The 27,473-nt window shown below is 53.3% G+C and overlaps 3 protein-coding genes, 1 long non-coding RNA gene and 1 pseudogene across 4 annotated transcripts; 2 read left to right on the forward strand and 3 right to left on the reverse strand.

Moving 5' to 3' along the window:
• Window positions 1-256: 256 nt before the first annotated feature.
• LOC148110484 (uncharacterized) lies at window positions 257-1,383 on the reverse strand (annotated as a pseudogene).
• A 6,070-nt stretch (window positions 1,384-7,453) lies between these two features.
• LOC148110485 (uncharacterized) lies at window positions 7,454-9,901 on the reverse strand. The gene is made up of 3 exons (XR_015726388.1): window positions 9,534-9,901; window positions 8,473-8,626; window positions 7,454-8,153 (listed from the first exon to the last, which is right to left on the reverse strand). It is a non-coding gene; the product is annotated as an uncharacterized LOC148110485 (long non-coding RNA).
• An 858-nt stretch (window positions 9,902-10,759) lies between these two features.
• LOC123784769 (cardiotrophin-2) lies at window positions 10,760-15,962 on the forward strand. Its single transcript, XM_087865545.1, has 3 exons — window positions 10,760-10,896; window positions 13,869-14,049; window positions 15,504-15,962. Exons 1-3 carry the CDS (start codon window positions 10,760-10,762, stop codon window positions 15,960-15,962), a joined length of 777 nt encoding a protein of 258 aa, XP_087721671.1.
• Window positions 13,923-20,806, reverse strand: LOC123784664 (cardiotrophin-1). Its single transcript, XM_045786037.2, has 3 exons — window positions 20,729-20,806; window positions 19,423-19,541; window positions 13,923-17,913 (listed from the first exon to the last, which is right to left on the reverse strand). Exons 1-3 carry the CDS (start codon window positions 20,751-20,753, stop codon window positions 17,443-17,445), a joined length of 615 nt encoding a protein of 204 aa, XP_045641993.2. The 5' UTR covers window positions 20,754-20,806; the 3' UTR covers window positions 13,923-17,442.
• Window positions 20,807-23,317: 2,511 nt separating this feature from the next.
• BCL7C (BAF chromatin remodeling complex subunit BCL7C) lies at window positions 23,318-27,212 on the forward strand. Its single transcript, XM_045786036.2, has 6 exons — window positions 23,318-23,654; window positions 24,182-24,260; window positions 24,590-24,698; window positions 24,802-24,963; window positions 26,369-26,454; window positions 27,017-27,212. The coding sequence occupies exons 1-6, from the start codon at window positions 23,563-23,565 to the stop codon at window positions 27,140-27,142; spliced, it is 654 nt and encodes a 217-aa protein (XP_045641992.2). The 5' UTR covers window positions 23,318-23,562; the 3' UTR covers window positions 27,143-27,212.
• The last annotated feature ends 261 nt before the right edge of the window (window positions 27,213-27,473 follow it).

A 27,473-nucleotide genomic window follows, 5' to 3' on the forward strand; every position in this document is an offset into this window, starting at 1 on the left:
ACAACCCTCCGCGTGTGTGGTACCTGACGGGAGTCGCAGTCCATCTGCTGCCTTCCCGCTGCCATTTCTACTCGTCAGGAACAATGGAAAGGTGAAAAGGAACGAGGACTACAAGCAAGATGGCGGAAGAGGGGCGTACACCTGACTAGTAGTCGGTCTAATGAGGTGCGATGGGAATAGTAGTTTTCTGGCCTTCTAGTGTGCCGTGAGAATGGCGGAACCACGAGAATAAGGAGACTACTATAAAGATGGCAGGCTACCTGGCCTCTCCCCGTCGCCTCATTCTACCACCTTGGGCACCTCGCCCGCCTGTAATATCGAAATCACGCTCCCGGTGGCGCAGAGCCTGACGGGAGTTGCAGTCTTCCCAGGTCCGCTCTATTATCTTTGGTCGAGACAATGGGAAGGGGAAAGGGGCGGGGACAACCAGCAAAGATGGCGGCCGAAGGGAAGGAGAGACGGCGAGCTGGGATTTGTAGTCCGCGCACTAAGGCTGTTCCCTTGTGGAAATGCGGGAAAGGACTACAGTGATGATGGCGGCCATCACTTGCTCTCTGCGGCAGTGCCTGCTGGGGGTCGTAGTCCCTTCCTTAGCTCCCCAGAGAAAGGACGTGGGCTGTTGAAATGTGCATCACGGCGGACACGCCAAATGGCGAGCCTACGGAAAGCGAGAGTGTCTTTCCTCCTATCCCGCACCACCTCTTTCTGAAAGACCTGCCGGGAATTGTAGTCCCACGGCTTCGCTCGCTAGTGGAGGGGGAGAATTTATGTCACTAGTGGGGCTCAGTGCGGGTGAGGGAGAAAGACGTCGGGAGATCTAAGGAATATATGATGTCCACCCCCACGTGTGGCAAGGACTTCTTCATATTTGAGGGTAAGGCTCTTAAAGGAAAGCAAGAGTAATCAGTATTGTCGCCACAAGGGAGGCGTGGCCCTCGCCGAAAGTACAATCACGCTGTTGTGCCTCGGAAAGCTTGGGCCTCTCACACCCGATGCTTGTTGCCCCAAACCTCATGGAATCGGTATCTTCCAGGTCGTGAGGACTCCAGGGAAGAGGCTCTGAAGTCATACAAAATCCTCGCCCCTCCTTGGGAAGTCATTAAACCTCGGTTTTCTCATCTGAAAAATGGGGATAATGATACCTACCTACAAGTAGAGTTAGGTGTGTTAGGACAATGTTCACGAAAGTGCGCGGCTCAGGGCCTGACACGGGGCACGTGTTGGTAGTTCCTTTTTCGAGGTCCCTTCCTGCCCAGCTCTTCTGGGATCCCAGGAATCCATCATGCCGGAAGGGGGTAGCTCCTGTGGGAAGAAAACTGTGGCAGGCAGTCTGCCCCCATCTTGAGCCGCACCCCCTCCTCCACCCCCGCCCGCCCCCTTCATCTGAGTCCTCCAGCGTCCGCTACCGAGCACTGCTCCCAGGGGGCGCCCATTCTCCATTTGACTGAGGTCCTGCGGCTTGACCAGATTCCTCGGCCTGAAGTTCTAAGTTGTGCGTGTTGCCCAGCCTCATCTCCAACCAGCCTTGGAGGCATCCCTCTAGACATCTCAGCTGCCAAAGCAAACGGGACTGCTTCCCACCTTGCGCCTTCTTACCTGCCTTCTTGGTCTTCCTCCTCTGCCTGGAGAACTGCTTACTTCTGACCCCAAGCCACCTCGCCTGCTCTCCTCTCTCCTCTGTGTTTGCCAGAAGGTTAGCGGGGCCCCGCGAAAGACTTAGTGGGTGCGGTTTTTCTGTCCGGGAAGTTAACGCCGGCCAGTGTAGTGTGGTCTTAAGTTTGCAGGGACAGGCCTGAGGCCGAAGAGAGGCTCCTTTCATTTCCGACCTTGTCAGGAAATCCTTGGCTCCCAGATGATTGTCTACCCTGTGTCCTCGCTGCTTTAGCTTTGGCTTGCATGATTGTTGAGGACTTTCGCACTGCCTGTTAGATCTTTCCCCTTCTCCCATCCCACTTCTCTACTCTTCATCCTTCAGGTTTCCGTTTAAATGCCACTGTCCCAATGAAGTCTTCCTGTAATTCCCAGATGAAATTCATTTATTGACTCACTACATTGTAAACTTTATGAGATGTCCACTTCACATGTTAATTCAGTGCTTTCAGCATCTATCTGATCCTCAGAAGAATCCTATGAGGTAGAATCCCATTTTGTAGATGAGGAAACTGGGGCCCAGACAGATGAGTGGTAGGATCAGGATTCAAACCCAGAACTCCAGAACCCGTCCTGAGGACTACTGCAGCATCCACAAACGATCGAATCCTGCGAGATGTGCACTCTTGGTTCAGCACAACAGCAACACATTTCTCCTGCAAAAATGGATTTCCACTTTCACTTGAAATCCTGAAATCTAACAATACTGAGCCCCTGTTCACTGTGGGGGACAGTATGGCGGGTCCTCAAAAAAAAAAAAAAACCCACGAATTTAATGTGTAATTGGTGTGTAGTTAATTAGTTAATCAAACATAGAATCACCGTATGATCTAGCAATCCCATCTGGGGGTATGTATCCGAAAGAAAGCAGAGACTTGAACAGATACTTGTACCCCCATGGTCATAGCAGCATTATTCACAATAACCAAAAGGTGGAAGCAAACTAAGTATCTGCTTTTTCAACCTTAAAAAGGCATGAAATTCTGATACACGCCACAACGTGGATAAACCTTGAAGACAGGATGCTAAGGGAAACAAACCAGAAACCCACTGACTGGGGGCACCTGGCGTAGTCAAATCACAGAGACAAAGTGGAATGGTGGTTACCCAGGGCCTGGGGCAGAGGGAATGGGGAGTTATTGTTTAATGGGTACAGAGTTTCAATTTGGAAAAATTAAAAAGTTCTGGAGATAGATGGTGGTCATGGTGCCCAAGAAAGTAGATATACTTAACGCCACTGAACTGTACACTTAAAAATGATTAAAATGGTAAATTTCATGTTATATATATTTGACTGCAATCCACAACAATAAGCCACTACACTATAATGGGGGCGAGGGAGAAAAACATAATCGTAACAAGTTTTCTGGTTTATTTTTTTTAAGTCTTTATTTATTTGAGATAGAGAGTGAGAGAGAGAGGACCATGAGTGGTGTGGGGGGGGGGTTGGTGGGCAGAGAGAGAGGGAGAAGCAGGAAAGCAGGCTTCCTGGCCACAGGGAGCCTGATGTGGGGCTCAATCCCAGGACCCTGGGATCATGACCTGAGCCAAAGGCAGACGCCCAACCACCTGAGCCACCCAGGCTCCCCTAAGCAGGTGCCTTTTTGGCCCTTTTGCATATTGAATCAAACTAGTTACCTGTCCCAGAACAACTACATTATCTTTGTAAAGAATCACACACAACTGTCAAGAATCAAATGCTGTTAAAAGTTTTCTGGAACATTCTGAGGTACATATCTGGTAGAGGACCACAACCACTAGATTGAATCAATGGGTATTAAACACTTCTTGTAGGCCAAGCCCCATGCTAGGCAGCTATGATGCAAAATTCCTGGCCTGATGCAGAATGTCTAGAGATGAGGGTTTGGGATTGATTCTCCCCATATTCTAGGATCTGTAAAACAGACCGTGACCTCCTGCACAAAACTGCATCCTTCTAAAGCACCGTGGAGAGCCCTGACCTCCCATGTAATACCTCCCCACCAGCTACTACTGGGCCTCCTGCCTCCGTGGCCTTCCGGAAATGAGCCCAGCCTCCCCATCCCTGTAGGCTCAGGGCAAACTCTAAACTGCAGTGGATCCTTCAAAGATACTAGAAACCCCTGGGGCTTGGATTTGCTGCTGCCCTAAGCTCTCACTTCTACTCCAATGACCTGAATCCCACTTCCTTTGGTTAAACAGAGGTCAGGAATCAGCCCCCTCCCATAGCAGCTGCCTGCCAAGCCTAATTCTATCCTTCCTTCTTCCTTTTCTTCCCTCCTTCCTTTTTTTTTTTCCTCATATTTATGGTCATCTAATGTTTCTTTTGGTATTGTCTTTCCTAACAATTAAAATACAGTCAATATGCAACAGCTTTAGAATCTGTATGTTCTTTCAACTTCCAGTGTACCATTATTAGCTTCAATTCACTTTGATTTTAACCCTTTATCTTGAAAAATTTTGAACACATGTAAAAGTAGGAGAAGTATAACAGCCCCCCACATCCATGTAACCATTACCCACATATGACTAATCCAGTTTCCACTCTAGACCCCCAGGCCTCCCCTCCTCCAACCCTTGTTGTATTATTTTAAAGCAAACCCCAGACATCATAACATTTCCTTTATAATATTCTTCAGGATAGGGGCACGGGTGGGGGGGCTCAGTCGGTTAAGAGTCTGCCTTCTGTTCAGATCATGATGGGGGTCCTAGGATTGAGCCCTGAGTCAGGCTCCCTGCTCAGCCAGGAGTCTGCTTCTCCCTCTTCCTCTGCCCCTACCGCAGCCCCCACTCCCGCCCCGTCCCCACGCTCTCCCGCTCTCTCTATCTCAAATAAATAAAATCTTTAAAAAATATATTCTTCAGGATATATCTCTAAGACATAAGGAATTGTTTTTAACATGACCACAGACATTTGTCAAATCTAAATAAATAATGGTAATTCCTTAACATCACCTAAGACATTAAGTCCATGTTCAGATTTCTTGGATTATCTCCTAAATGTCTCTGTACAGTTGGTTTGTTGAAATCAGAACCCAAACCAAATTCACACATTGCTTCTGACATGGCTCCAAACGATCCTTGCCTGCTGGTATTCCCCTCCCCTTGATGTAGTGACTTGCTTGTATAATGAATGAAATCGGCAACAGTGATGGGACCACACTTCCAAGAAAAACTGTGGCTTCCCTCTTGGCACGCTTCTCTGGCTCTTCTCTGCTTCTCTGATAAAGCAAGACGTCATATTGTGAGCTGCCCCCCCCTTAGGTCCACATGGCAAGAACCTAGAGCAGCCTCCCTCTAAAAGCCAGGAAAGGACTGAGGCCCTCAGACCAGCAACCCTTGAGGAACTGAATCCTGCCAGCACCACGTACGCGAACCTGGAAGCAGATACCTGTGCCCCTTGAGATGACTGCCGCCCTGACATTGTTTGCAGGCTTGTGAGACCCTCCCAGCCCAGACCCCTGACCCCCACCAGAATGGAAGTAAGGAATGTTATTTTAAACCACAAGGTCCTGGGGTAACCTGTTAGACAGCAGTAGATAACTAATGCTGTTGTATGTTTCCCGAATCTCTTTAATCTACAACAGGTCGAGTACTTCTTGTGGTCTTTTTCTGGCCAGGCCTGGTCCTGTTTGGAAGACAGAGTTGTGAGTACTAATCAGTGTCCCTCAAAGGGGGACCCAGACTCCCCCGGGAGATGGGGTGGCAGTGGTTCCCATACAAAAATGCAGATGACTGGGCTCCTTGGAACTTTCTGAGCCGGAACTGCACTTCTAAGAGCATCCCTGGGGATTCTTTTGTCCACTGAAGGCTGGAATCCAACAGTTGGCTTGGAGGCTTGGGTTTTCGTTTTTTGTTTTTTGTTTTTTAAGATTTTCATTTATTTATTTGACAGAGAGACAGCAAGAGAGGGAACACAAGCAGGGGGAGTGAGGGAGGGGGAAGCGGGCTTCCCATCAAGCAGAGAGCTGGATGCGGGGTAGGACCCTGGGATCATGACCTGAGCCAAAGGCAGACGCTTAACGACTGAGCCACCCGGGTGCCCCTGGAGGCTTGGTTTTAACACTCTTTGTGGACCATTGTGTGACCTCACCTCTCTGAACCTGTGTGTCTTCATCGGCGGGATATGACTCTCACAGCATTGACTTTGCAAGATTGTGTGCCTGCTCTTCCCTTTCCTGCTCTCTTGATTCATGGGCTTGCCCTCTTTCGTGAGAAAGAAAGGGAATAGGTTCCAGGGAGATTGGGGCAATTGGGCCTCGAGATATTCTCACACGCATCCTCACACACTCAAGTCCTTGCACGGACTCACTCAAGTCCTTACATAGGAGAGCCAACTTGGTTTTGCAGTTTGCCAAACAAAGGTTTCTTCTTTGTGCTTACTCAGGCAACTTAAACTATTTATGGGGAAAATCAGCCCAGCTGCATAGGAACCGTTGAAGACTTAAGAAATTCTGGGGGGCCCGAAATGTTAAACACCCTTTTTTTGAACTCTTCCTGCAAATTGCTACTGAATCTATGTCATTCAATTACTCTCCATTTTTATGTCAACAATTTCACACGGTACTTCTTTTAGTTATTCATTGTTTCCTAAATTTAGTCACCTCAAAACAACAATCTTTTATGATATCTCGTGGTTTCTGCGGGTCAGGATTGAGTCAGGGCATAATAGAAATGGCTTGTGTCTGTTCCACCCTGTCTGGCTTCGCAGCGAGATTTGACAGCAAGGGCTCTGGAAGCATCCGAAGGTTCATTCATGCACTTCTGTGGCTATCGGTGCTGAGGCTGCTGGTTGAAGGTCTAGCCTGGGGCTGTCAGCCCGAACACCTACCGGTGGCCTTTTATGTGGCCTGGGCTTCCTCACAACATGGCGCCTGGCTTTTAAGGGCAAGTGTCCAGAGAGACACTTCTCATGACCTAGCCTCAGAAGCCACACAACATCACTCCTGCCTCATTCTGGCTGTTACTAGTAAGTCACTTGAACAAGCCCACATTCCGGAGCAGAGTTCAGCCTCCTCCTTTCGAAGGGTGGCATGTCGAAGAATTTATGGACATATTTTTAAATCATCTTTTTAGGAATGAAACTGTCAGTGGATGGGGCGCCTGGGTGGCACAGTGGTTAAGCGTCTGCCTTCGGCTCAGGGCGTGATCCCGGCGTTATGGGATCGAGTCCCACATCAGGCTCTTCCGCTAAGAGCCTGCTTCTTCCTCTCCCACTCCCCCTGCTTGTGTTCCCTCTCTCGCTGGCTGTCTCTCTCTGTCGAATAAATAAATAAAATCTTAAAAAAAAAAAAAAAGAAACTGTCAGTGGAAGCATAACCCATCAATGTTTCTGTTTTGTGAGACAGTGCTTGTCAATAATTAGGAGCAATATTTGGATGTACTTAGAGTAAAAAAAAAAGAGAGAGAGAGATGTACTTAAATTTATCCGCCTTTGACTTTTTACTTTATGGGTATTGTGTCTTATGACTTGATTTAGGCTTTCTCTTAGCCCAAGCTTTTCTCTCATTTTTTTTCTTCCAGTTTTAAGATATAATTGACATGTAACACTGTACAAGTTTAAGGTTGTATAGCATAATGACTTGACATATATATATATATTTTTTTTTAAGATTGTATTTATTTATTTATTTTAGAAAGAGTGAGCATGCAGGAGGAGCAGAGGGAGAGGGAGATAGAGAGAGAGAATCTCAAGCAGATGCTTAGCTGAGCCCGGAGCCTGACATGGGGCTCGATCTCATGACACTGAGATCATGACCTGAGGGGAAACCAAGAGTCAGATGCTTAACCAACTGAGCCACCCAAGCGCCCAGTATATATATATAATGATTACCAGTATATACACATATATATATTTTTAATGATTACCACCATAAGTTTAGTTAACATCCATCCCGCCATGTAGTTACACAAAAATGTTTTTACCTGTGATGAGAACTTTGAGGATTTATTCTCTCAGCAACTTTCCAGCATATCACACAGCAGAGTTAACTACAGCCATCACATTTTCTATTACATCCTCACTTCTTATTTATCTTATAACCAAAGCTCAGACCTTTTGACCGTGTTCACACAATTCCTCCCCCCCACTCCTACCTCACAACACAAATCTGATCTCTTTTTCTATGAGTTCGTTTTTTTGAGATTTCACAAATACATGAGATAACGTCTCTGTATAAAGTGATCGGTAACATAAAAGAGGCTAAAATATGTGATTCTTTTCCTTCTTATCTTCTCATCTCATTCCTTCCTACATCTCACCTGCAAAATGGGGATGCCAGCCCCTTGGCAGATAACCCTGGAGGGAGACCAGGGCGACAGGAGCTGTGGGAAGGCCCCATGAGCTGGAAAGTGTCAAGCCCCAGAAACTAGAGGTGATGATAACAGTGACAAGCCCTGGCTCTGGAGCTGGGGTTCAAATCCTCGCACTGCTCCCCGCCAGCCGAAGTGATCGCTTCACCTTGCTATGCCTCAATGTCCTCGTCTGTGAAATGGGGAGACAGTATGATTCACTCCAGGAGGTTCTGTAAAGGAAGCACGAGATACGGAACAGAGGAGCGTAGAACAACACCGGGCCCTTAGGAAGCGCTAGAGAAAGTCGGAGATCGTGTGGCTGGGCTGCCAGGCCGTGCACGCCAGGAGGGCAGTACCCTGGCCTCTCTCGCCACCACCTGGGGCTCGGGAACAGTGAACGGAGTAGGCTGTGCTCCTCGCCCCGATGATCCCTGCACTGGGGGCCTCTCTTCCCAACACCCTCGCTGCCCCTTCGGCCTGCCACCCCATTAGGATGAGACGCTGACATGGGAGCTCTGTGAGATCAGGGGATCTGCTCAGCCAACCCACCTCCTTGGCTTGGCTTTGCAGAGTCCCCGGCTGGAACCATGATGCTCCCGCCTTCCTACACACGACGCTCACGGAGGCGTCACCCCTGTACCTGGCCCGGTGCAGGCGCTGCAGAGATGAGAAGTCCTGCCTCCTGTCACACTGGGGAGAAAGACTGGGAGACCAAGAACGCCAACATAGGGTGATCAGTAAACGGACAGGGGAACTTGGGGACCTGTGGGAGCTCCGAGGAGGCAGAGGAGACAAGGAAAGCTTCCCAGAGGAGATAAAACCCCGAGCTGAAGGTTAAAAGATGAGAAGGATTGTGTCTGGTGAAGGGGGAGCAGGAGAGCTTTCTATGCGGGGAGAATTGCCTGAGGAAGGCCTAGAGTTGAGCAGGCTTGCAAGTAGGTTGCCGGGCGGAAGTAGAAAGTGGGGAAAAGCAAGAAGTGAGTCGCAAGGCTGCACAGGGACTGGGGGATTGCAGGCCTCCAAGGACGGGCTGCAGAATTAGGACTGTATCCTGAGGGCACTGGGGAGTCAAGGAAGATGTGGAGATGGTGGGAGAGTGCAAGACGACTCTTGCTCTTCCCCAACCTGCCCTATCTCACCAACCACCAGCGTCTCTGCCCGCTCTGCCGGCCTTGTCTGTTCCTGAACCCTGTCATGCAGGCTCCCACCTCAGGGCCTTTGTACTTGCTGTTCTCTCTGCCTGGAGAGGGAGGCGTGAGGATTTGTAGTGGGGGGGGGGTGAGCTTAATGTGGGGGTCAGGGGGAGGAGCTGGTTTAGAGCTCACATTTGTTTGTTCTGAATGGGGCTCATTATGTGACCTGCTGGATGACACTGGGGGCCTCTTGAGTGTCCTGGGGGAGGGACAAGATAGGTCTCTTGGGAGCCTATGTGTGGCAGGTGGGGATTGGCCTCCAAGCGCGGGGCATGCGGCATCAAGGCTTTTGCCACAGCTTGGAGGCTTTATGTGCCATTGAGGTAACCCTTGAGGGACCAAGGAGGGTCCTCATAGCGGGGATCAAGGCAGTTGGTGGAAGGGGTCCGCGAAAGCCTGGGTGGTGGGAAGTATTACCGAGTTTCCAGATGAGGACACTAACTGAAGCTCAGAAATGTTGGGGGGGTTCGCTCCAGCTAGTGACGGACCAAGGCCGGACTCACACCCAAGTCTGCTGGCTTCTGAGTTGGGGGGATCCCCAGGCATCGGCTTCTGGTGAGACTAAAACTGAGGTGGAGACGGATGGGCAGCGAGTAGGGACGGTGAGGGCGGCAGAGTTGATGACCTTTGCCGAGACAGATGCCTCGGGATAAAGCAGGGCCTGTACTGGGTGCCAGTGTCTCCAGCTATGAAGGGCACCTAGGGGTCGAGAGAGAGAGAAAGTGAAGCCCCCAAGAGAAGTAGGAGGTGGTGGGGTTGGGTGAGGGCGAGCCTGTCCTCTGGGGTGAGGCCCAGCCCCACGTCCACCATCCACCTGTGAATAGCACCAGATCGAGTATCTGCCTCCCTCTTCCCCTCCTCTCCTCCTGCCCTCCTCCTCCTCCCCCACCTCCCCCACCTCCCCCTTCACTACCTGGCCTGGCCTACGCCTCAGTGCACCCACTCAAAGGGCCCAGTCTAATCCCCTGACATCACCGCTGCCCAGCACAGGCTCTTTCTGGCAGCCCTGGCAGCCCCCCGCCTCGGAGATCCAACTTAGGGTCCCCCACCTCAGAGCCCATCTTTCCCTCCATCTTCTCCCTCCTTCAGCTCACAGTTCTGATCAGAGACACCCCAGATCCGGTCCCAAGCTGGGGAGCAGGAGTTTAGGATCTGTTCTGGCCTTGCTGTGTGACACCAGTAAGTAGCTGTCCCTCTCTGGGCCTCAGGCTCCGTATTACATCTGCTTACCGCCCCCCCCGCCCCCCCCCCCCCCAGCTAATCACATCAACCTATTTTGGCTCCCTTTCAGCACTTTGCTGCTTCAGGAAATTTTGCTTTTATCAGTTCACACATTTGTCGGTCTCCCCCTCTGGACGGGGCACCCTTGTGAGGCAGGGACCCAGCCCATCTCATTATTCACCCTGGTACCAGCCCACAGTGGAGGTCCCATCGATATCTGCTGATTGCATGTAGACACAGGTGAGTGAATGAACAATGTATCTCCTGCCTTTGCAGGAAGGCTATGGGCCGTCTTTCTCCACAGCAGGGAGGAAGGTAGAGCAGTCTCCCATCCCCCAACTGGACAGAAGCAGGGTGGGGTTCTGACTGTGTGCTCCGACCCAGTGGGTGGGCAGGGGCTGAGAACTGAACAACGCTCCTTTATGGAGACTGCGCACGGTGTGAAGAAGGACAAGAACCCAGCTACCCTCCAGGCCCCAAGGCTTCCCCAGCTGGAAAGGGCCTTAGGTATGTGTCTGCGTGTCTGCCACGGGCCCAAGATCTTCCAGGACAGCAGCGAGTAAAGCACGGCTGGATCTCAGGAGTGCTGACGTCCAGCTGCGTGTGTCTGCACGCACACACGTGCGGTGTGCGTACTCCCACGTCTGCACCTGTCTGCTCCACGCATGTGGCTCTGCTGGGGCCTCTGGGTGTGGCTATGTCTGCACAGGTCTGCTTGGGTCGGCGTGGACACGTTTGCACCCGCCCTCCGTAGCACGTGTAGGCCCGGCAGGGTGTGTATGGTTCAGTATCCTCGAAGGCCACGTCCACTGGAGCATCAGCTCCACGAGGGCAAGGATTTTTTTTTTTTTAAGATTTTATTTATTTATTTGACAGAGACAGAGACAGCACAAGCAGGGGGAGCGGCGGGCAGAGGGAGCGGGAGAAGCAGGCTCCCTGCTGAGCAAGGAGCCTGACACGGGGCTCGATCTCAGGACCCTGGGATTATGACCTGAGCCGAAAGCAACCACTTAACCAACTGAGCCACCCCGGTGCCCTGGGGGAAGGGATTTTTGTCTGACTTGTCGTCTGTTCTATTCCAGCACCTGGAACAGGGACCAGCACACAGTAGGTTCGATGCAATTTAAACGAGTGAATGAATGTGAGCGTGCTCACGTCTGGGGCGCGCCCGTGTCCCACGTGTGTGTGGATGTGCACACGCTCCTGTGTCTGAGGTGTACCTTGCTGTGGGTGATGCTGCTCACATGCCACCACTCCCATCCCTTTTCCAAACTCCTCTGAAGCCGGGGCCCAATGCCTGGGTCCCAGTGGGGCGGAGCAGGAGGCCGCCTCCTCCCGAGAAACTGGATCCCAGGACGTGCAGAGCAGCAGGGAGCAGGGCGGCCCCTTTGTCCCCCATAATCCCCTCCCGCCTTTGACCCCTCCCTCCCAGGGTTTAAGGTCGAGTTTGGGGACGGTAGGGGACCAGGGTGTCACCTCAGTGTCCCCTTCCCTGCCTGTCCCTTGCTTCTGGGGCTTCTGCACCTGTGCCCCCACACACACACCCGCCCTGGGGGTGTGACTCCTTCCCTCCCTCTTGGGCGGCCCCAGCGCTCAGCCCAGGTATAAAGCCACCTGAGGGGCGGGAGGACAGGTGCCCCAGAAGAATCCAGAGACTGGAGAGAGGAAGGCGCCAAGGAGACAGCATGAGCTATCAGCTAGGTGAGTGGGGTGGGGATGGAGTGCCAGGGCCTGGAGACTAGGAGGGGAGGGGTACTCTCCGGGCTCTCTGGCCCTTAGGACTCATGTGCCTGGCTATCTTTGCATGCTAGGAACCTCCAAATCCTTACACACAGAAAGCTTTGTTCATCACTCATTCATTCATTCAAGAAGAATTATTGAGTGCTTATTATATGCTAGGTAGTTTTCTAAGCATTTGGGGATACAGCAGTGAACAAGCAGACAAAAAGCTATGGTCTCATGGAGATTTCATTCTGCAGACAGAAGATACATATCATCGTCATAAGTAAGTAAACTATGGGTAACCTGGGTGGCTCAGTTGGTTAAGTGCCTTCGGCTCGGGTCATGATCTCAGGGTCCTGGGATAGAGCCCCGCATGGGGCTCCCTGCTCAGTGAGGAGTCTGCTTCTCCCTCTCCCTCTGCCCCTCCCCGCGCGCGTGTTCTTTCTCCCTCAAATAAATAAATAGAATCTTAAAAAAAAAAAAAGTAAATAATAATGCCAGTGCGATAGAAGATAAGTGCATGAGCCAACGTTTTGAACGAACGAATGAACGAATGAATGGGCCTTCGCTTTCAGCTTTCCCTTAAGTTCTGAACTGAGGGAACTCAGGAATGTAGAAGGGGAACAAAGGAGGCCATCCTGATTTGCCTCTCATCTCGTTGCTTTCTGCTGGTGACCTTGGGTAACTTCCCCCCTCTCTGAGCCTCACACTGGGAACCTAACTGGGCCTGAGCTGTAAGAGGACAATTCGCAGCATTTACTCAAATTTAAAATGAGTACACCCTCCAATCCAGATATTCCCCCTTTCAAAAGTGAGCAAAGAGTCTGGGATAAGGATGTTCATGGCAACAGTCAGTCATTCAACAAATATTTACTAAGCTCTGTGCTGGGTGTTGGCAAAACCAGTCGCAAATGAATCGAGAGGTTTCCTCTTTCCTGGAGCCAACGTTCTAGGGGAAGAGACAGTAACAAACAAGCAGACAAATAAACAAATAAGTGAAAAGGCAAAAGTCTCTGAAGACTATAAACCAGGGAGGGGAGGGGGCTTTTGATAGGCAGTCAGGACAGCTTATCTGAGCTGCGGTCTGAAGAAGAAGAAGGAATCATCGGTGGGAAGGTTTGGGGGTAGTCCGGGCGGGGCCCAGGAAGGGCAAAGGCTTGAAGGGGGAATGGGACAGGAGGCCAGTACAGAGAGGCCGGGCTTTGTAGGCCACCGGAGGGCTCTGGTTTACACACTTCCACTGTGTGAGTTGTGAGCAGAGGGAGGGTTCAGGCACAGGAGGGATCTAGTTGAACTGTTTCTCTAGTTTAAAATGTTTTATTGAAAAGAACAAGCAGAAAAGTACACAACTCATGAAGCGTACAGCTCAATGAATTTTCACAAAGTGATCACAGCCTTGTCACGAGCACTCAGATCAAGAAACACAGAGCTGGGCTGGCTGCCTTGGAAGGACAGAGCCGACAGGATTTACTGTGGGGGTGAACGTGGACAGCAAGAGAGAATGAGGCACCAAAGAGGACCCCGGGTTTTGACCTGAGCAAAGGCAAGGACGGAAGCACCCTAGCCTCAGATGGGGAAGTCTGGGGGAGGAGGGTGGAAGGGGAACCCAGAGTTGAGTATTGGCTACTTCGAGTTGAGATATTATTATATCAAGCAGGAAGTTGAGTCCATCGGGTCTGGGGTTCGGAGGAATGTTCTGGGCTGGAAATACAGGGTGATGCCGCCCCGACTTGGATACACAGAATCGTTGCCGGCCACAAGGGCTGTGCCCATGGGAGGAGTTGGGCCAGAGAATGAATGAACCAGCAGGCGGGCTCAGGGATTGGATGCTGACCTTTGGTTTCCTCTGCCAGCCCCGTTCTGCCTGCTGACCCTGCTGCTGCCACCCCGCAGTCCGGGGGCCCCCATCGCCCCAGCTGAGCCCATCAGTCAAGCCTACAGCCTCGCCCTCTACATGCAGAAGAATACATCAACGTTGCTGCAGACTTACGTGAGTGACACGGGGCACGAGCAGGGGATGAGGGCAGCGGGACACTGCCCTCCTGGCCCAGCCCTGGGTCGCGGAAGCAGAGCAAGGCCAGGGGCAGGTTCCTCCAGGAGTCTGAGGGTTCAGGGGCTCTGTCAACTGGAGACTCACTCGAACACTGTCACTGATGCCTGGTGACCTTGAGCTAGTCGTTCCTTCTCTGTCTCCGTCTCATCTGCGAAATGGACTTGTGATCCTGCTTTTGCTCACCTTCCAGGACTGTTCCAAGATGCAAAGGCGGCACAGACAGAGAAAGACTTTCCAGGGTCATGATTATTTCCACAACCACCTCGTGCCGGGTGCTTACCTGAGCCCTGTGCGGTGTTACAGGCCCTCATCCCCGTTACCTCGCTGACTCCTCAAACAGTTCCGAGAGGTGGAATGAGAATCCAGACAAGGAAACTGAGTCTCAGAGAGGGTGAATAATTTGCTCAAGGTCACACAGCTAAAGCACTGGCAGTGCCCGGATCTTAAACCGGGTCTGGGGCATCAGATGCCAATCTGCCCCCACCCCCACACCGTCTAGAAGTTCAAACTAGCAGCCTGGGGGCGGAATCTGACCCACAGATGTTTTCTGTTTGGGCCATGAAATACTTGTTCAAATTTTGAACGTGACTGCCCGTCTCCGACAGGCACAGGGGCCCTCCCGGCCCCTCCCCCATCTCAGTTCTCTGTCTTCTTCCCCAAGTTAAATGCTCCACCTGGCCCCTCGAGGCCCCGGGGTTTGTGATTCCTCTTCTGCACCATCTTCCAGGCCCATGTGAAGTTACTAAATCTAGTTTCTAGTCCCATAGCTGCCACCGTGCCCTGGGTAGCTTTGGGTACCCTGAGCCTCAGTTTCTTCACCTGCGAAATAGGGATATAGGGCTAGGTGGTCTATCAATTAGGGGATCTATCGGGGTGCACCAAGATTCTGTGGGTCTAGGTTCGTGGAGGCGAGAACTTGAACGGAGAAGGCACTCGACTAAATTTAATCATGTTAACAATTATTTATTAATGATTATAACAACATTAATAAGTGTAAACAACAAAATGCTATAAATAAAAAAGAACCAGATAGACTCTAACTACATTGTCAATTATTTAGACTGAAAATAGTATAATAAATAATATAATCAGAGTGTCATGATCTTAATATATTATACACAGTGGTTTCTCATGCCCTTATTGTACGCCAGGAGCTGGGCTAAGTGCTTTCTATGTATTACTTCTTCTCATTTGCACAAGAATACTGATGCATGGGAATTACTGAAGCTGTGATTCAAAGTTGTACAGAGCCCAGGCTCTGTGCTAGGACATGTCCACCAACTCTCTCTAGGAAGATGTCAGTCTTATAGAAGGCAGGTGTGAAGTCAGGGGGAGCCCCCAGGGGACCACTTTAGTCCCTGCACTCCTGTCTGTCTCTGTCTCTCATGCAGCTCCAGTACCAGGGCAGCCCCTTCAGTGACCCCGGCTTCTCAGCCCCTGAGCTTCAGCTCAGCAGCCTGCCTCCTGCCGCTGTCTCCTTCAAGACCTGGCATGCCCTGGATGACGGGGAGCGGCTGGGCCATGCCCAGGGGGCCTTCCTGGCCTTGACCCAGCATCTCCAGCTCGTAGGGGACGACCAGAGAGACCTGAACCCCGGGAGTCCTATCCTGCTGGCTCAGCTTGGGGCTGCAAGACTCAGGGCCCAAGGCCTGCTGGGCAACATGGCTGCCATCATGACTGCCCTGGGCCTGCCCATCCCCCCAGAAGAGGACACTCTCGGGGTTGTCCCCTTCGGGGCCTCAGCCTTTGAGAGGAAATGTCGAGGCTATGTAGTGACCCGGGAATATGGCCACTGGACAGACCGAGCTGTGAGGGACTTGGCTCTGCTCAAGGCCAAATACCCTGGATAGAGGAGGCAGGACTTCCTGTCAGAGGCTGCAACAGTTCTTTCCCAATGGACTCTTTCCTGCCTTGCTTCTTGGCTAGAAAGGAGACACAACTTGTCTAGCAGACAGGGCATGTATATTTGGGAATATTTCCTAGGAACCAGGCCTCGAGTCCTATTGCCTGGGCCTTTCCTGCCGAGATCCTATGGCCTCCCTTTCAGATCTGGGTGAGACTCTATGGATATCATTTCATGGAGTCTCGATCCAGTGGTCCTGGGTGCCCACATCTTGGGTGGAAAGAAGTGCCTTTCTGAAGAGGCTTCACTTCCCTCTCTGCAGGGAGAGGACAGCTGGTCTCCTTCCTGGGCTCTCCCTGAGACTTTCCTCTTCCTGTAAGTTTGGGGAGGTCGAGGGGTTTGCCTTCTTGTCTCTACCTCACTTCCTGTGGGAAGCTATGGGCTTTCTGAGCAGAGAGGCCTCCCTTCTTGCCAGAGTTCATTGCCTCACCTAGTCTACCTCCCTGACTAGGGCCACTGTTCCAATTTTCCATCTTGAGGGAATTCACTTCCTGATCAATGGAAGTCCAGTTGAAAACGTAAGGACTCGTGTAGATGTTTCCTGCTTAGGACACATCCACATCCTGTTCTAGAGTGACTGATGTTATCCCTGACCTGGGGGCATTGGTGAATCTCCTATTTATACTGTGGCTTCTGGCTATGTCTGGGGGACCAGGCTGTGCCCCAAGGATCCTTTTCTCCTCAAAGGTGTCTCCCCATTTTCAACAACTATATATACTGGTAACTTTAGTGTTCTTTTTATTTTTAAACATTTTATTTACAAAAAATTAATTTATTCTCAGAAATAAAACTCTTTTAAGGTGTTGATTTTTTTCTCTCCATAGACCTGGCTTGGGGGGAGGGGAGGTGCAGGGACAGAGCAGAGAAGGTGAAGGAAGGGAAGGACATCAAAGGGAGAAGCAAGCAGGGCCCATCCAAAGGGCCCGGCTGGGGGAGGGGGCACGCAGCAGGGGGAGTGACGCTGTGGGAAGGTGGCTGAAATTTGTCTGGAGTGGCCCTCCCACCAGGGCTGGCAGGCCAGGAAAGGCCAGGCGAGGCACTGAGAGAAACAGACTTGATGAGTGTCCCCTCCTTGAGATGAGGCTGAGTGGTACACACGCTCACGTGGGGCCACCGGGAGCCAAGAGATGGAGAAAAGGGGAGACACAGAGCCCCCCCCCCCCAGATGGGTGAAGGCGGAGACTCAAGAGAGACGGAGGCAGGCCCAAGCGATGGAGAAGAGGGGAAAACAAGGAAGTGATGGACACGGGAAGTCACGAACGCAAGGAGGTCCGACAGGGACCCACGGAGAGCAAGCAAAGCAGAGAGACAACAGAGACAGAGAGACAGAGATGGAGACAGTCGGAGCTCCCGAGCACGGATAGAGGGACAGAGACGGAGACGGACGACGAGCGGATGACAGCGAGCTGCAGCCCCGCGCCCCGCGCTCAGGCCGGGCCCCCGGGCACCAGCTGGCCCAGGTCGCCCTCGGTTCGGCTCACCCACTCGCGGTAGAGGCCGCACACGCGGAGCCCCAGCACCTTGGCAGGGAAGACGCCCGCGTCGGTGGCGGTGGCGGCGGCGGCGGCGGCGGCGGCGGCGGGCTCGGGCCGCGGCTCGCGGGGCTCGGCGCCCAGCGCGGCCAGCACGGCCTCCACCGCGGCGCCCAGGGCCCGGGCCTGGCGCGCCGCGTCCTCCAGGCGCCGCAGCAGGCGCGGCGCGCGCGGGTTCAGCTCGGCCTGGTGGCGCCGCACCACGTCGAGCAGCGGCGGCAGCGCGCTGAGCGCCGCCGCGTCCAGCCGCAGCCGCTCGGGTGCGGGCAGGCCCGCGTGGCCCGGTGCCGGGGAGCTCAGGCCGGCCACCGGCAGCCGCGGGGGCGAGAAGCCGGGCAGCCCGAAGGGGTCTCCCTGGTGCTGCACCTGCAGAGACACGGCAGTCAGGGGAGGGGGGGGGGCCGCATGGCGCGAAGGAGCCCCTCCACTCTCCGCTCCTCCTCCTCTCTCTAGGGCCTCAGTTTCCCCCCTCGCAAACGACGCATTCCTCCCAACACAGCTGTAGTGTTCGCGATACTACAAAACCACCACCACCAAAAAAAAAAAAAAAAAAAAAAGTGGGCTTTACACTAGTGCCCTTGTTTCCTCGTCTCTAAAATGGAGACAACAGTATCAACTTCATAGGGTAGTGAGGGGCATGTTAACAAGGTCCAGGCAAATCCTGGCGCCCTGGAAGGGTGCAGTAAATGTTAGCGATTATTATTAATGCTATCCTACAGACCGGGGTGCAAATCCTGTCTCCACCACTTGTTAGCTGTGCAGTTTCATGCAAAACCGTTTCCCTTCTTTGAGTCTCAGTCTTCTCATCTGTACAGTGGGGGATCAGCTCCCCGGCCTGTCTTTTTCACCAGGGATCTCCTGAGAATCACATAGATGCTGCAGAAACCTGTTCTGTTTCACTCTCTCCCCCCATCCTCCACCACCTCTGCACCTGCCTGGCACACAGCAGGCGCTCAATGAATAACCATTATGTGAATGAACAAATGAAAGGAGATTTGTAATTTGTAAAAATGCTACAGGATACCATTTATCCTTTGCTAACATCTTGTCTCTGGTTCAGGCCCTGTTTGCTGCTTTAAACACATTATTCCTAATCTTTCCAAAGGGGTATGATGATTATGATGATGCTGATTTTACAAATGAGGATACGGAGGCTGAAGAGGTCAATGGACCTGCCCTAGGTCATCCACGTAGGAAAGGACAGAGCTGGATTTTGAACCAAAGTTCATAGAACTATAAAGCTAGGTCTTTCTATTATCCCATTTTCATAATTGTTCCATCATTATTTTTTCATGTTACCATTAGTGGCCAAGGTCACACCAAGTTAGCAGGCCTACAGTCTATTTGATTCAAACTATACCCTCCTTCCATTTACACTAGAGTAATTGATGGAAATACCCTTCTTCCTTGGGCAGGGCCCTAGGCCCAACCAAAGATATTGGCAGATTCCCCTCCTCTGTTAAAGACCCCCCTGGGCTAGAATTTTTGCCCCAAATTGAAACCCTTCTCGGTCTCTCTGCACAGCATAGGTAGAGAGTTCACAATTCATCTTGTTAAACTGTTTCCTTTGATAGCTGGGGAGACCAAGGCCCATGGAGGTAAGGTGACAAGATCACAGACAGCCTAGAACCTAGGTTTCCTGACTCCCAGACCAGAATTCTTTTCATTCTCTCAACCTCTGTTGTAATGCACGGTGGGGGGAACCTCCAAGCTGAAGCAGACAGAGGGGCATATGGAGCACAGGGGGAGTCCTCCAGTTTGCTCCAATGTCTGTATCTGGGAAATGAGGTCTGAAAACTGAGTGTCAGGAACCTCTGTGATCTGTACTTCCCCATTCCTCAAGCCTTGGGCACCCCCAAACCCATTCCCACTCACATATTCCTGGAGCAGCTGCTCAGCGTATTTGGTGAGGAGGCGGGCAAGGCTGTGTGTCTGACGGATCTTGGCCTCCAAGTGCGGAAGGGGTGAGATTGAGGAGTCAGCCTGTGGATTTTCTGGTGGGAAAAAGGGGGAGGAATGAGGGCAGCCCAGACCCCTGCTCCTTGACTACTTCTTCCAGGCTGGCTCTTCCTTCCTGAATCCACAAGTTCTGCTCTGAATTCTCTAATTTTTAAGCCAGGGAGCCTCTGTCCCATTCCAACTGATGGTAAATGAGGCACTGGACATTCGCCAGTTGCCCTGCCTGAAATGTATTCCCTGACCCCAAATCACTGTTAAAATCCATTAAAGACAAATTCAAATATTGTCTCTTCAGTGTGGCCTCCGGACTCACCTCTCCCTTAAATTAACCTTTTCCTTTTACTTAAGGCCATTTGTTCATACTCCCAAGGTTATTTAATGGCTCTTTTATCTGTGTGAATCGGCCTCAGCCTGGGAGCCCTTTGAGGGAAGGTTTCACATATCCCAGTACCTCACTGATTGTTGGTGAAATTTAACATCACAGAAGCACAGAACTTCAAACCGGAATGCTCCTTTAAACCTCTTCTACAGATTGGGAGACTGAAGTCCCATTTCCTCCCCAATGGACAGTCTGTGCAAGACGCTGCGCTGGACACCTGCAGCATCAATGACTAACCTTTCCTAGCCCAAGCTAGGGGGTGGAGCCCCGGAAGGATGACTACATTTCCCGAGATGCCCAGCGCAACGTGCCAGGCATGCTGGGGAACGTAGTCCTGGCCCGGCAACTCCCGCCCCGCCCCCTCCCCGCTCCCACGTCCCCGCTCCAAGAGTTTCCCACCGCTTGTCTCTATCCTTAATAGCCTCGACTTTCGTCTCCTGTTGTCACTCAATAGCTCCTGTGGCCCAACGACTTCCTTCCCTAACTATCCCACCCTCTGGTCCCCAGTTCTGATTCTTTCCCAATACTCAAGAGGATTCAGGCGTCCAGCCCCAACTGCGACCCCAGTCCTCTCTCCCAGGGTGTACTCGAACCTGTCATCTAAACCCTGAGCCCAAGTCCCTTAAGTCACAGCCCAGGCCTCCGCTAAACTCTGGCGCTTGTCCCTTCCCACAGCTCACCCACAGCTCACCCGCTCGTTACCTGACACCGGGGCCCTGCTCTCCCCAACTCAGGCCGCTCCCTTCCCGGACCCGGGGGTGGTGGGGACCCAGACCCCAGCTTCCAGCCCTTCTGACCCCTGCTCCCCTCGGGCACTCGGCATCCGGCCCTTCAGCCCCTTACCCAGACTTCCCTCCCTCCGGCTCATGCTGGCCCCTGGCTGATCCCGGTTGCCTACACGCCCCCCTTCCGAAGGGGGGAGAAGGGGGAAAGGGGTAGGGGCGTGGCCCGGGCGCAGCCAATCAGGGCTCAGACCCCAAACAATTCCCCCCCACCGCCCGCCCCAGGCAGGATTCCTTGGCTCTGAGCTCAGCTCCTTGCCTGCGCTGCCCAGTCAGGAAAGGGGCCTGAGGGGGGTTGGCAGGTTGTCTGCGTGGTGGGCTCAAAACCTGGAGGTTGGGTGTGTCGGGGCCTGGGCTGCAGCCCTGGTTACCGCCGGGAGGAGGCGGCTCAGGCTCTGACCTGGGGCAAGGCTTAGTGACGGAGCTTCTTTTCGGAGAAAGCTGGGGGGGGGGGGGGGACGGTGGATAAGAGAGGGTGGGGCTGGCAAGACAGGAATGTGCTGGTCCTCCCTCCTGTCTGGAGGGAATAGGGAAGCTGGGTGCGAGAGAGGCCACGCTGAGGGCCCTCAGGCTTGGACCACACCTGCCCAGACAAATACCTCCTGACCTATCTTAGGTACTTTCTGCTCGCCCTGTCTTGTCACACCTGCTAGAAGGGGAACAAAAGAACAGCTTACTTCACCTTTCCAGGCCCAGTTAGAGAACCCCTTCGACATACATACACACATCTACTGCAATATAGACCTTCATTCTCACCCAGGAACAAGCTTCAGAGGTACAGGGCGTCATACCGACATGTCAACCCCACTGACCTGGTGCAGATAAATGATGAAAGGTCTGTGCGCGCTTATACTCATAAGTGGTTCCCAAGCACCTACTTGTCCTAGGCTCCGGGACCCAGACACGATCCACACTTGGTCTCTGGCCCCCTGAGGAGCTAGGTCACAGTCTGATGGAGAAGACCATAAACAACAGCAGGTAATGGGGTTTGTGAGTGAAGGGACTGGGTAGGAGGCCTGTGATTCTGTGAAGATACTACCTTGAGCCGACAACTGCCAGAATAAAGGAAGGTATTCACTGGCAGAGAGCATAGCAGGTGCAATTGAAGCCAGACTGTTGGTAGAGGCCACGATCACATACTTACTAACAGTGAATATTTATTGGGCATTTACTATGTGCAAGGCTTTGTTGCAGGAGTTACATATTAACTTACTCTCCTGTTATAGTTGAGGGAACAGAGATAAGTGAGTTGCCCAAGGTCACTGGACAAGAAGAGCTGGGATTTTCCCAGGGGCAGCGTGACTCCAGAAATTCAGTCATAATCCCCCTCCTATACCTTAGCCCCTCTGGACAGAACCACACCAAAACACACAGAGACAAGAGCCACACCCTTGAAACACACGCACATAGCAACACATGTCCTACTTGCCAGCAAACACAGATTCAAATAAACTCAACCAAAACACACTCATTTTATGTAAACTTTTAATTGAAGTATAATATACATAGGGAAAAATATACAGTTTGGTAAATATTCAAAGTAAATATCCTGGGGGAGGGGGCCCAGCACCAGATTACCAGATTAAGAAACTGAACATGACTAGTCCAAGAGCTCCATTTTAGCCTTTCCCAAGGGTGACCACTATCCTGACTTCTCATACCACAAATCAGTTTTGTCTGTTTTGAACTTTATATGAAAGGAATCATACAGGGGTGCCTGGGTGGCTCAGCCGGTTAAGCGTCTGCCTTTGGCTTAGGTCATGATCCCAGGGTCCTGGGATGGAGCCCGGCATCCAGCAGGGAGGCTGCTTCTCCCTCTGCCTGCTGCTTCCCTGGTCATGCTTGCTCTCTCGCTCTCAGTCAAATAAATAAATAATTTTTTTTTTTAAAGGGAATCATACAGTGTGTAGTGTCCTATCTGATTTCTTTCATGAGACATGTCCCTGTCGTGGGGTGTAGCAGAACATCGCTCTCTGCTGTGTCCAGTGTATGAACAGGCTACAGTTCATTTCCCACTCTACTCTTGATGGGCCATTTCCAATTTGAGGCCATCATGGACATTCCAGTACCCATCTCTTGGTGCTCATACCCAGCATTTCGGTTGGGTGTTACTGACCTAGGAGTAGAATTGCTGGATGCTGTAAGCTCGGCTTCTCTAGAAAACTGTCAGTTTCCCAAGGCGTCTCTCCCCATTTCCACTCCCCCGGAAACATGAGAGGTCTGCTTGCTCTATTTCTTTGTCTACACTTGCTATGGTCTGTCGTTCTTATTTTAGCCCTTCTGGTGGGTGGAGACCTACTCATATTTGCAGCGTCTGGCCCGTAATGGGCACTCAGTGACGAGACCGCTGAATGAATGGCTGGAGGAAGAGCAGGACAGGGCGGCAATGACAGCCGAGGGAGGCTGGACACACAGTCCGCACACAGCCCTCGGGGCCGCCCCCCCAGCGCCGCGGACGCTGGCCGGGACAGTGACCCTCTGCGCCCCCCTCCCCCTCCCCGTGCCCACGTGGTCCGAACGCACCTCCGCAGCCCAGCCGCGCGAGTCCTGGCGCCAAGCTGTCCCCAACCCTCCCTCTTGGCGGCGGGTAGGGGGCGCTTGGCGTCTGGGCGCCCCGAGGGGCCGGGCCCGGGCGGGGCGGGGCCGGCCGGCTTCCAGGCCTGGGCTCTGGCCGCCCGCGCCGCCCGGCCGCTCCGGGGACGGGCCGGGGCGGGGCGCGGCAGCAGGAAACGGGGCGGGGACTCGCGGAGGCGTTGGGGAGCGAGGGAGGGCGCGGCCAACTCCCGGAGGGACTGCAGGCCGAGACAGCGGCGCCCGGGTCTGGCGCCGAGCCTGAGCCCGCCGGACGGGAGGCGGCCCAGCCGCGGGCTCGGCCTCGGCCCCAGTCCCGCCAGCATGGCCGGCCGGACCGTGCGGGCCGAGACCCGGAGCCGGGCCAAGGATGACATCAAGAAGGTGATGGCGACCATCGAGAAGGTCCGGAGATGGTGAGCGCTGCCCGGGGGCCAGGGATGGGTCCTGGCGGGACCACTCCTCTCCCAAATGCGTCTGCCCTTCCTTCGCCAGCCGTGGCCCCCAGGGGTTAGGTGTGCCCCCCACCCCAGCTGCGCCCTGGAGCTCCAGGGCTCTGTCCCCCTTCTTGCTACACCCTAGGGTCTACAAAGCGTGTTCCCAAGCCGTACCCTCATTTATGCCCCGCCCCCTAAAGCTTTGACACTCCTCCCTCAAGTATGCCCAGGATTTCTTTGCTACGGTTCCCAGCCAGGCCCTCAGCCTTGCTCCCTTGTATACCCCAGGGGTCTGCAGAGCCATGGCCCCAAGCCATGGTCTCTCCCCAGAGGCACCCCTCGGTATGGCCTGCGGTCTGCAGGACTCTCTTTCTCCTTCTAACTATATGCCCCAATAGCAAAACCGCACCACCCCCACTTCGACATGTCTCCCTAGATGTGTTCAGCTCCTGGGGGGGGGGCTCTCTCCTCAGAACTCTGACCCAGTCCCCCCCACCCTCCCACAGGGAGAAGCGCTGGGTGACTGTGGGCGACACTTCCCTTCGTATCTTCAAGTGGGTGCCAGTGGTGGACCCCCAGGAGGAGGTGAGCAAACTCTCCCACACTAGGCCCTTCATCTGTGCAACCTCAGGCAGGCCCCTCCCAACCCTGGCCTCCCCCTTCAGTCCCACTCTGAGACCTCAAATGTGGCAGCCGAGACAGATAACAATTATTAGCAACTCCACCCCCTTCTCCCTTTTTCTTACTTCAGACCCCTGAGTTCAAGACCTAACCCACGGTGCCAGCCTCTGTCACCTCATGCAGGGCCTTTTGCTTCTCTGTATCTCAGATTCCTTATTTGTACAGTGGAGGGGGGGGGCTTTGCAAGCACTAACTGGAAAGCTGTCACTGACCCTTACCCCTCTAACCCCCAGGAGCGACGGAGGGCAGGTGGCGGGGCAGAGAGATCCCGAGGCCGGGAGCGGCGGGGCAGGGGCGCCAGTCCCCGAGGGGGTGGTCCTCTCATCCTGCTGGATCTCAATGGTATGTAGGGACCCTGGGATTTCGGGGGGTGGTGCAGGCTGGGGGATTGAGGGAGGGGGATTGGGACCCTCAGGCCCAACCCTCTCGGCTTTTGCTCCCACAGATGAGAACAGTAACCAGAGTTTCCATTCGGAAGGCTCCCTGCAAAAGGGCACTGAGCCCAGCCCTGGGGGCACCCCCCAGCCCAGCCGCCCTGTGTCACCTGCTGGACCACCAGAAGGGGTCCCTGAGGATGCTCAGCCCCCACGGCTGGGCCAAGAGAGAGGTAGGACCAGGTCACTCCCTGCAGCCCTCTCCTCTGAGTCTTGTCCTCTGCCAGGTTGAAGCCACCAGCTTCTCCCTACTATACCTACTCCCCTCCCATGTTACCCCTCCCGGAGGCCTTCCCTGACTCCTGCAGAAAGTCACCGTCCTACCTCCAGGACTGTCTGTCTCATTCATCTGGCTTCTTTGGGTCTTTAGATAACTCATCACCGCCTGAGATTTTCATGTAAATTTTCATTTTTTACTACTCAAATTTCTTCCCGCCTCTCCCACCTCATGACAGCTTCCTGAACCTTGGGCCCACGTTGGTCTTGTTCATTACTGAATCCTCAGAACAACGTGGGACACAGAGAATGTGCTCGATAAATATTTGTTGAGGAGTAAATAATAGTGACACTCCCGAGGGGGATGAATAATAACAGCTAAGACTTACTGAGTTCTGACTGTGGTGCCAGATACCCTGCTGAGCACGGAACATGTTTTATCTCATTTAATCCTCACTATGAGCCTATGGGGGTTATGATCCCGTAGGCAGAGGAGAAGCCGAAACCCAGAGAAACAAGTCCCCCAGGCTCACACAGCCAGTGAGCCGGCACGTTGGGCAGAGTTCCTCCTCGGCTCCTCTTTGTCCCGTACGGTCCATCCCCTGCCTGGTCAGAACCACCTCCCAAGTGTGTCTACCTTCCTATGAGAGCCGGCTCTTAGCCCCGGTGGCCTCCAGCCTCCTTACGGGTGTCCCCTCCTGCAGTCACCTCGACACAGCTGGCCCAGCAGCTTTTTCTACAGCATGCATTTGGCAGGCTCATCGTCGTGCTTCAGAGCCTTCCATGGCTCCTTGTGACCTTTGACTCCTCCCCTGGGCACTTTGGGCCCTTTGCGAACTGCCCCTCCTGGTCTCCTTGTTCCTTTCCAAGACCGGGGCCTGTGGGTCGTGTCTAGATTGTGCAGCGCGCTTATGCACCTTTACTGATATAAAAACAACGGGGATTTAGTGAGCACTTACTATGGGCCAGACCCTGTACGAAGGGCTTCGCCTGTATCGTCTCATTTCATCCTCACCACAGTCTCGTGTGGTCTTATCATTCTCCCCACTTTACAGATGGGGCAACTGAGGCCCAGAGCAATTAAGTCACTCGCCCAAGGTCAGGATTTGAACCCAGGGATCCAGCCTCAGAATCTCATACTCACTAAACACATGTTCTGTCTGCGGAAAACGTGCCCCATTTGTCTCCCCGATCGAATCCTCCTCGCCTGTCAAGATCCCACTTCTGTGTCCTTCCTGTGGCTTCTTCCTGGCTGGCAGGCAGGCAGGTTCCCAGCTCCCTCCTCAGTGTCTGCCAGCCCGGGCCTGTGCTGCGGGGTGCAGAGCAGCCGCTCAGGGAGTGTCTGTTAACTTGATGTTCCAGACTCCGGGGGCATAAATGCAGGCAGCACCGACGAACCCCCAATGCTGACCAAGGAGGAGCCCGTTCCTGAGTTGCTGGAGGCTGAGGTGAGAGAGGCCAGAAGGCTGGACTCCCGGGTCTCTGAGGCAGTGGGGGCTCTGGGGCAGCTGAAGGCTGGGGGGCTGCGCTCCTGAGGTCCAGGCAGGAAACATAGACCTCAGGCACAGCGCGGGTCTCAGAGGCTGGCTTCTTGGGACGGAAAACGGAAGGGTGTTTTAAGACAAAGTCCTGTGGGCTGGATCGGGGTGGATTTAAGACCATTAAAAGCCTGAAAAGATCGCGGTGCTCCTCCAAGTATTTTATTTTATTCTATTTTAGTCCTAAACTATCACATTAGCTTAAGAGAGTCAGTCCCCCACAACTTCTGACTTTTGCCACAAGGACTACCTTGATGCATCTTCCAGAAATATCAAGTATCACCTTCTTCCCCCAAAACAGTGTTGTTGTTGTTTCTGGTGCCCCGCGTGATCTGCCTCTTGGGTCCCCGACCCCGGGCTAGACTCCCAGGTCCAGGAGGGGAGTGGAGTGGAGGCTTTGCGAAGGCAGAGGCTAGGAGGCCGCACTCCTGGGTTTGGGTGGAGCTCACGCCTGTCCGCCCTTCCTCTCCAGGCCCCTGAAGCTTACCCCGTCTTTGAGCCAGTGCCACCTGTCCCCGAGGCAGCCCAGGGTGACACAGAGGACTCGGAGGGCGCCCCCCCACTCAAGCGCATCTGTCCAAATGCCCCTGACCCCTGAGAAGCCGGCCTGCCTGTCCTGTCATCCCAAGGGCCCCTTTGGCTTTTTACAAATAAAGACCCTTTTGTAATTTTGTGTCATGTCATTTCCCCGTAAGGGCTGGGGAGGGTCTTTGGAGACAGTTTTGTCTCATGCTCCATTTCTCAGATGGAGTCACTGAGGCTCTAAGGGGACCTTCCTGTAGTCATACCATGAGTCAGACATAGAATGGGAGCTTGAGCCAGGACCCTGCCTCCCCAAACTCCCTCCACCCTGCCCTGTCCCCTTACCTTGGACCCTTCCTGACCTTCAGCCCTCCTCTTCTGGGGATCCCAGGACCCCTCTTCTTCCT

This window comes from Ursus americanus, chromosome 2 (genome assembly GCF_024610735.1).
Source record: "Ursus americanus isolate L20-20 chromosome 2, mUrsAme1.1.p, whole genome shotgun sequence".
NCBI lineage: Eukaryota > Metazoa > Chordata > Mammalia > Carnivora > Ursidae > Ursus > Ursus americanus.

Coding starts and splice junctions, on each gene's coding strand:
- LOC123784769 (XM_087865545.1), top strand. CDS start 10,760: ATGGAGACTGCGCACGGTGTGAAGAAGGACAAGAACCCAGCTACCCTC. Junction 10,897..13,868: donor ATCTTCCAGGACAGCAGCGA/GTAAAGCACGGC, acceptor ATGAACCAGCAG/GCGGGCTCAGGGATTGGATG. Junction 14,050..15,503: donor CAACGTTGCTGCAGACTTAC/GTGAGTGACACG, acceptor TCTCTCATGCAG/CTCCAGTACCAGGGCAGCCC.
- LOC123784664 (XM_045786037.2), bottom strand. CDS start 20,753: ATGAGCCGGAGGGAGGGAAGTCTGG. Junction 19,542..20,728: donor CCGGAGGGAGGGAAGTCTGG/GTAAGGGGCTGA, acceptor TTTTCCCACCAG/AAAATCCACAGGCTGACTCC. Junction 17,914..19,422: donor AGCAGCTGCTCCAGGAATAT/GTGAGTGGGAAT, acceptor GTGTCTCTGCAG/GTGCAGCACCAGGGAGACCC.
- BCL7C (XM_045786036.2), top strand. CDS start 23,563: ATGGCCGGCCGGACCGTGCGGGCCGAGACCCGGAGCCGGGCCAAGGAT. Junction 23,655..24,181: donor ATCGAGAAGGTCCGGAGATG/GTGAGCGCTGCC, acceptor ACCCTCCCACAG/GGAGAAGCGCTGGGTGACTG. Junction 24,699..24,801: donor CATCCTGCTGGATCTCAATG/GTATGTAGGGAC, acceptor TTGCTCCCACAG/ATGAGAACAGTAACCAGAGT.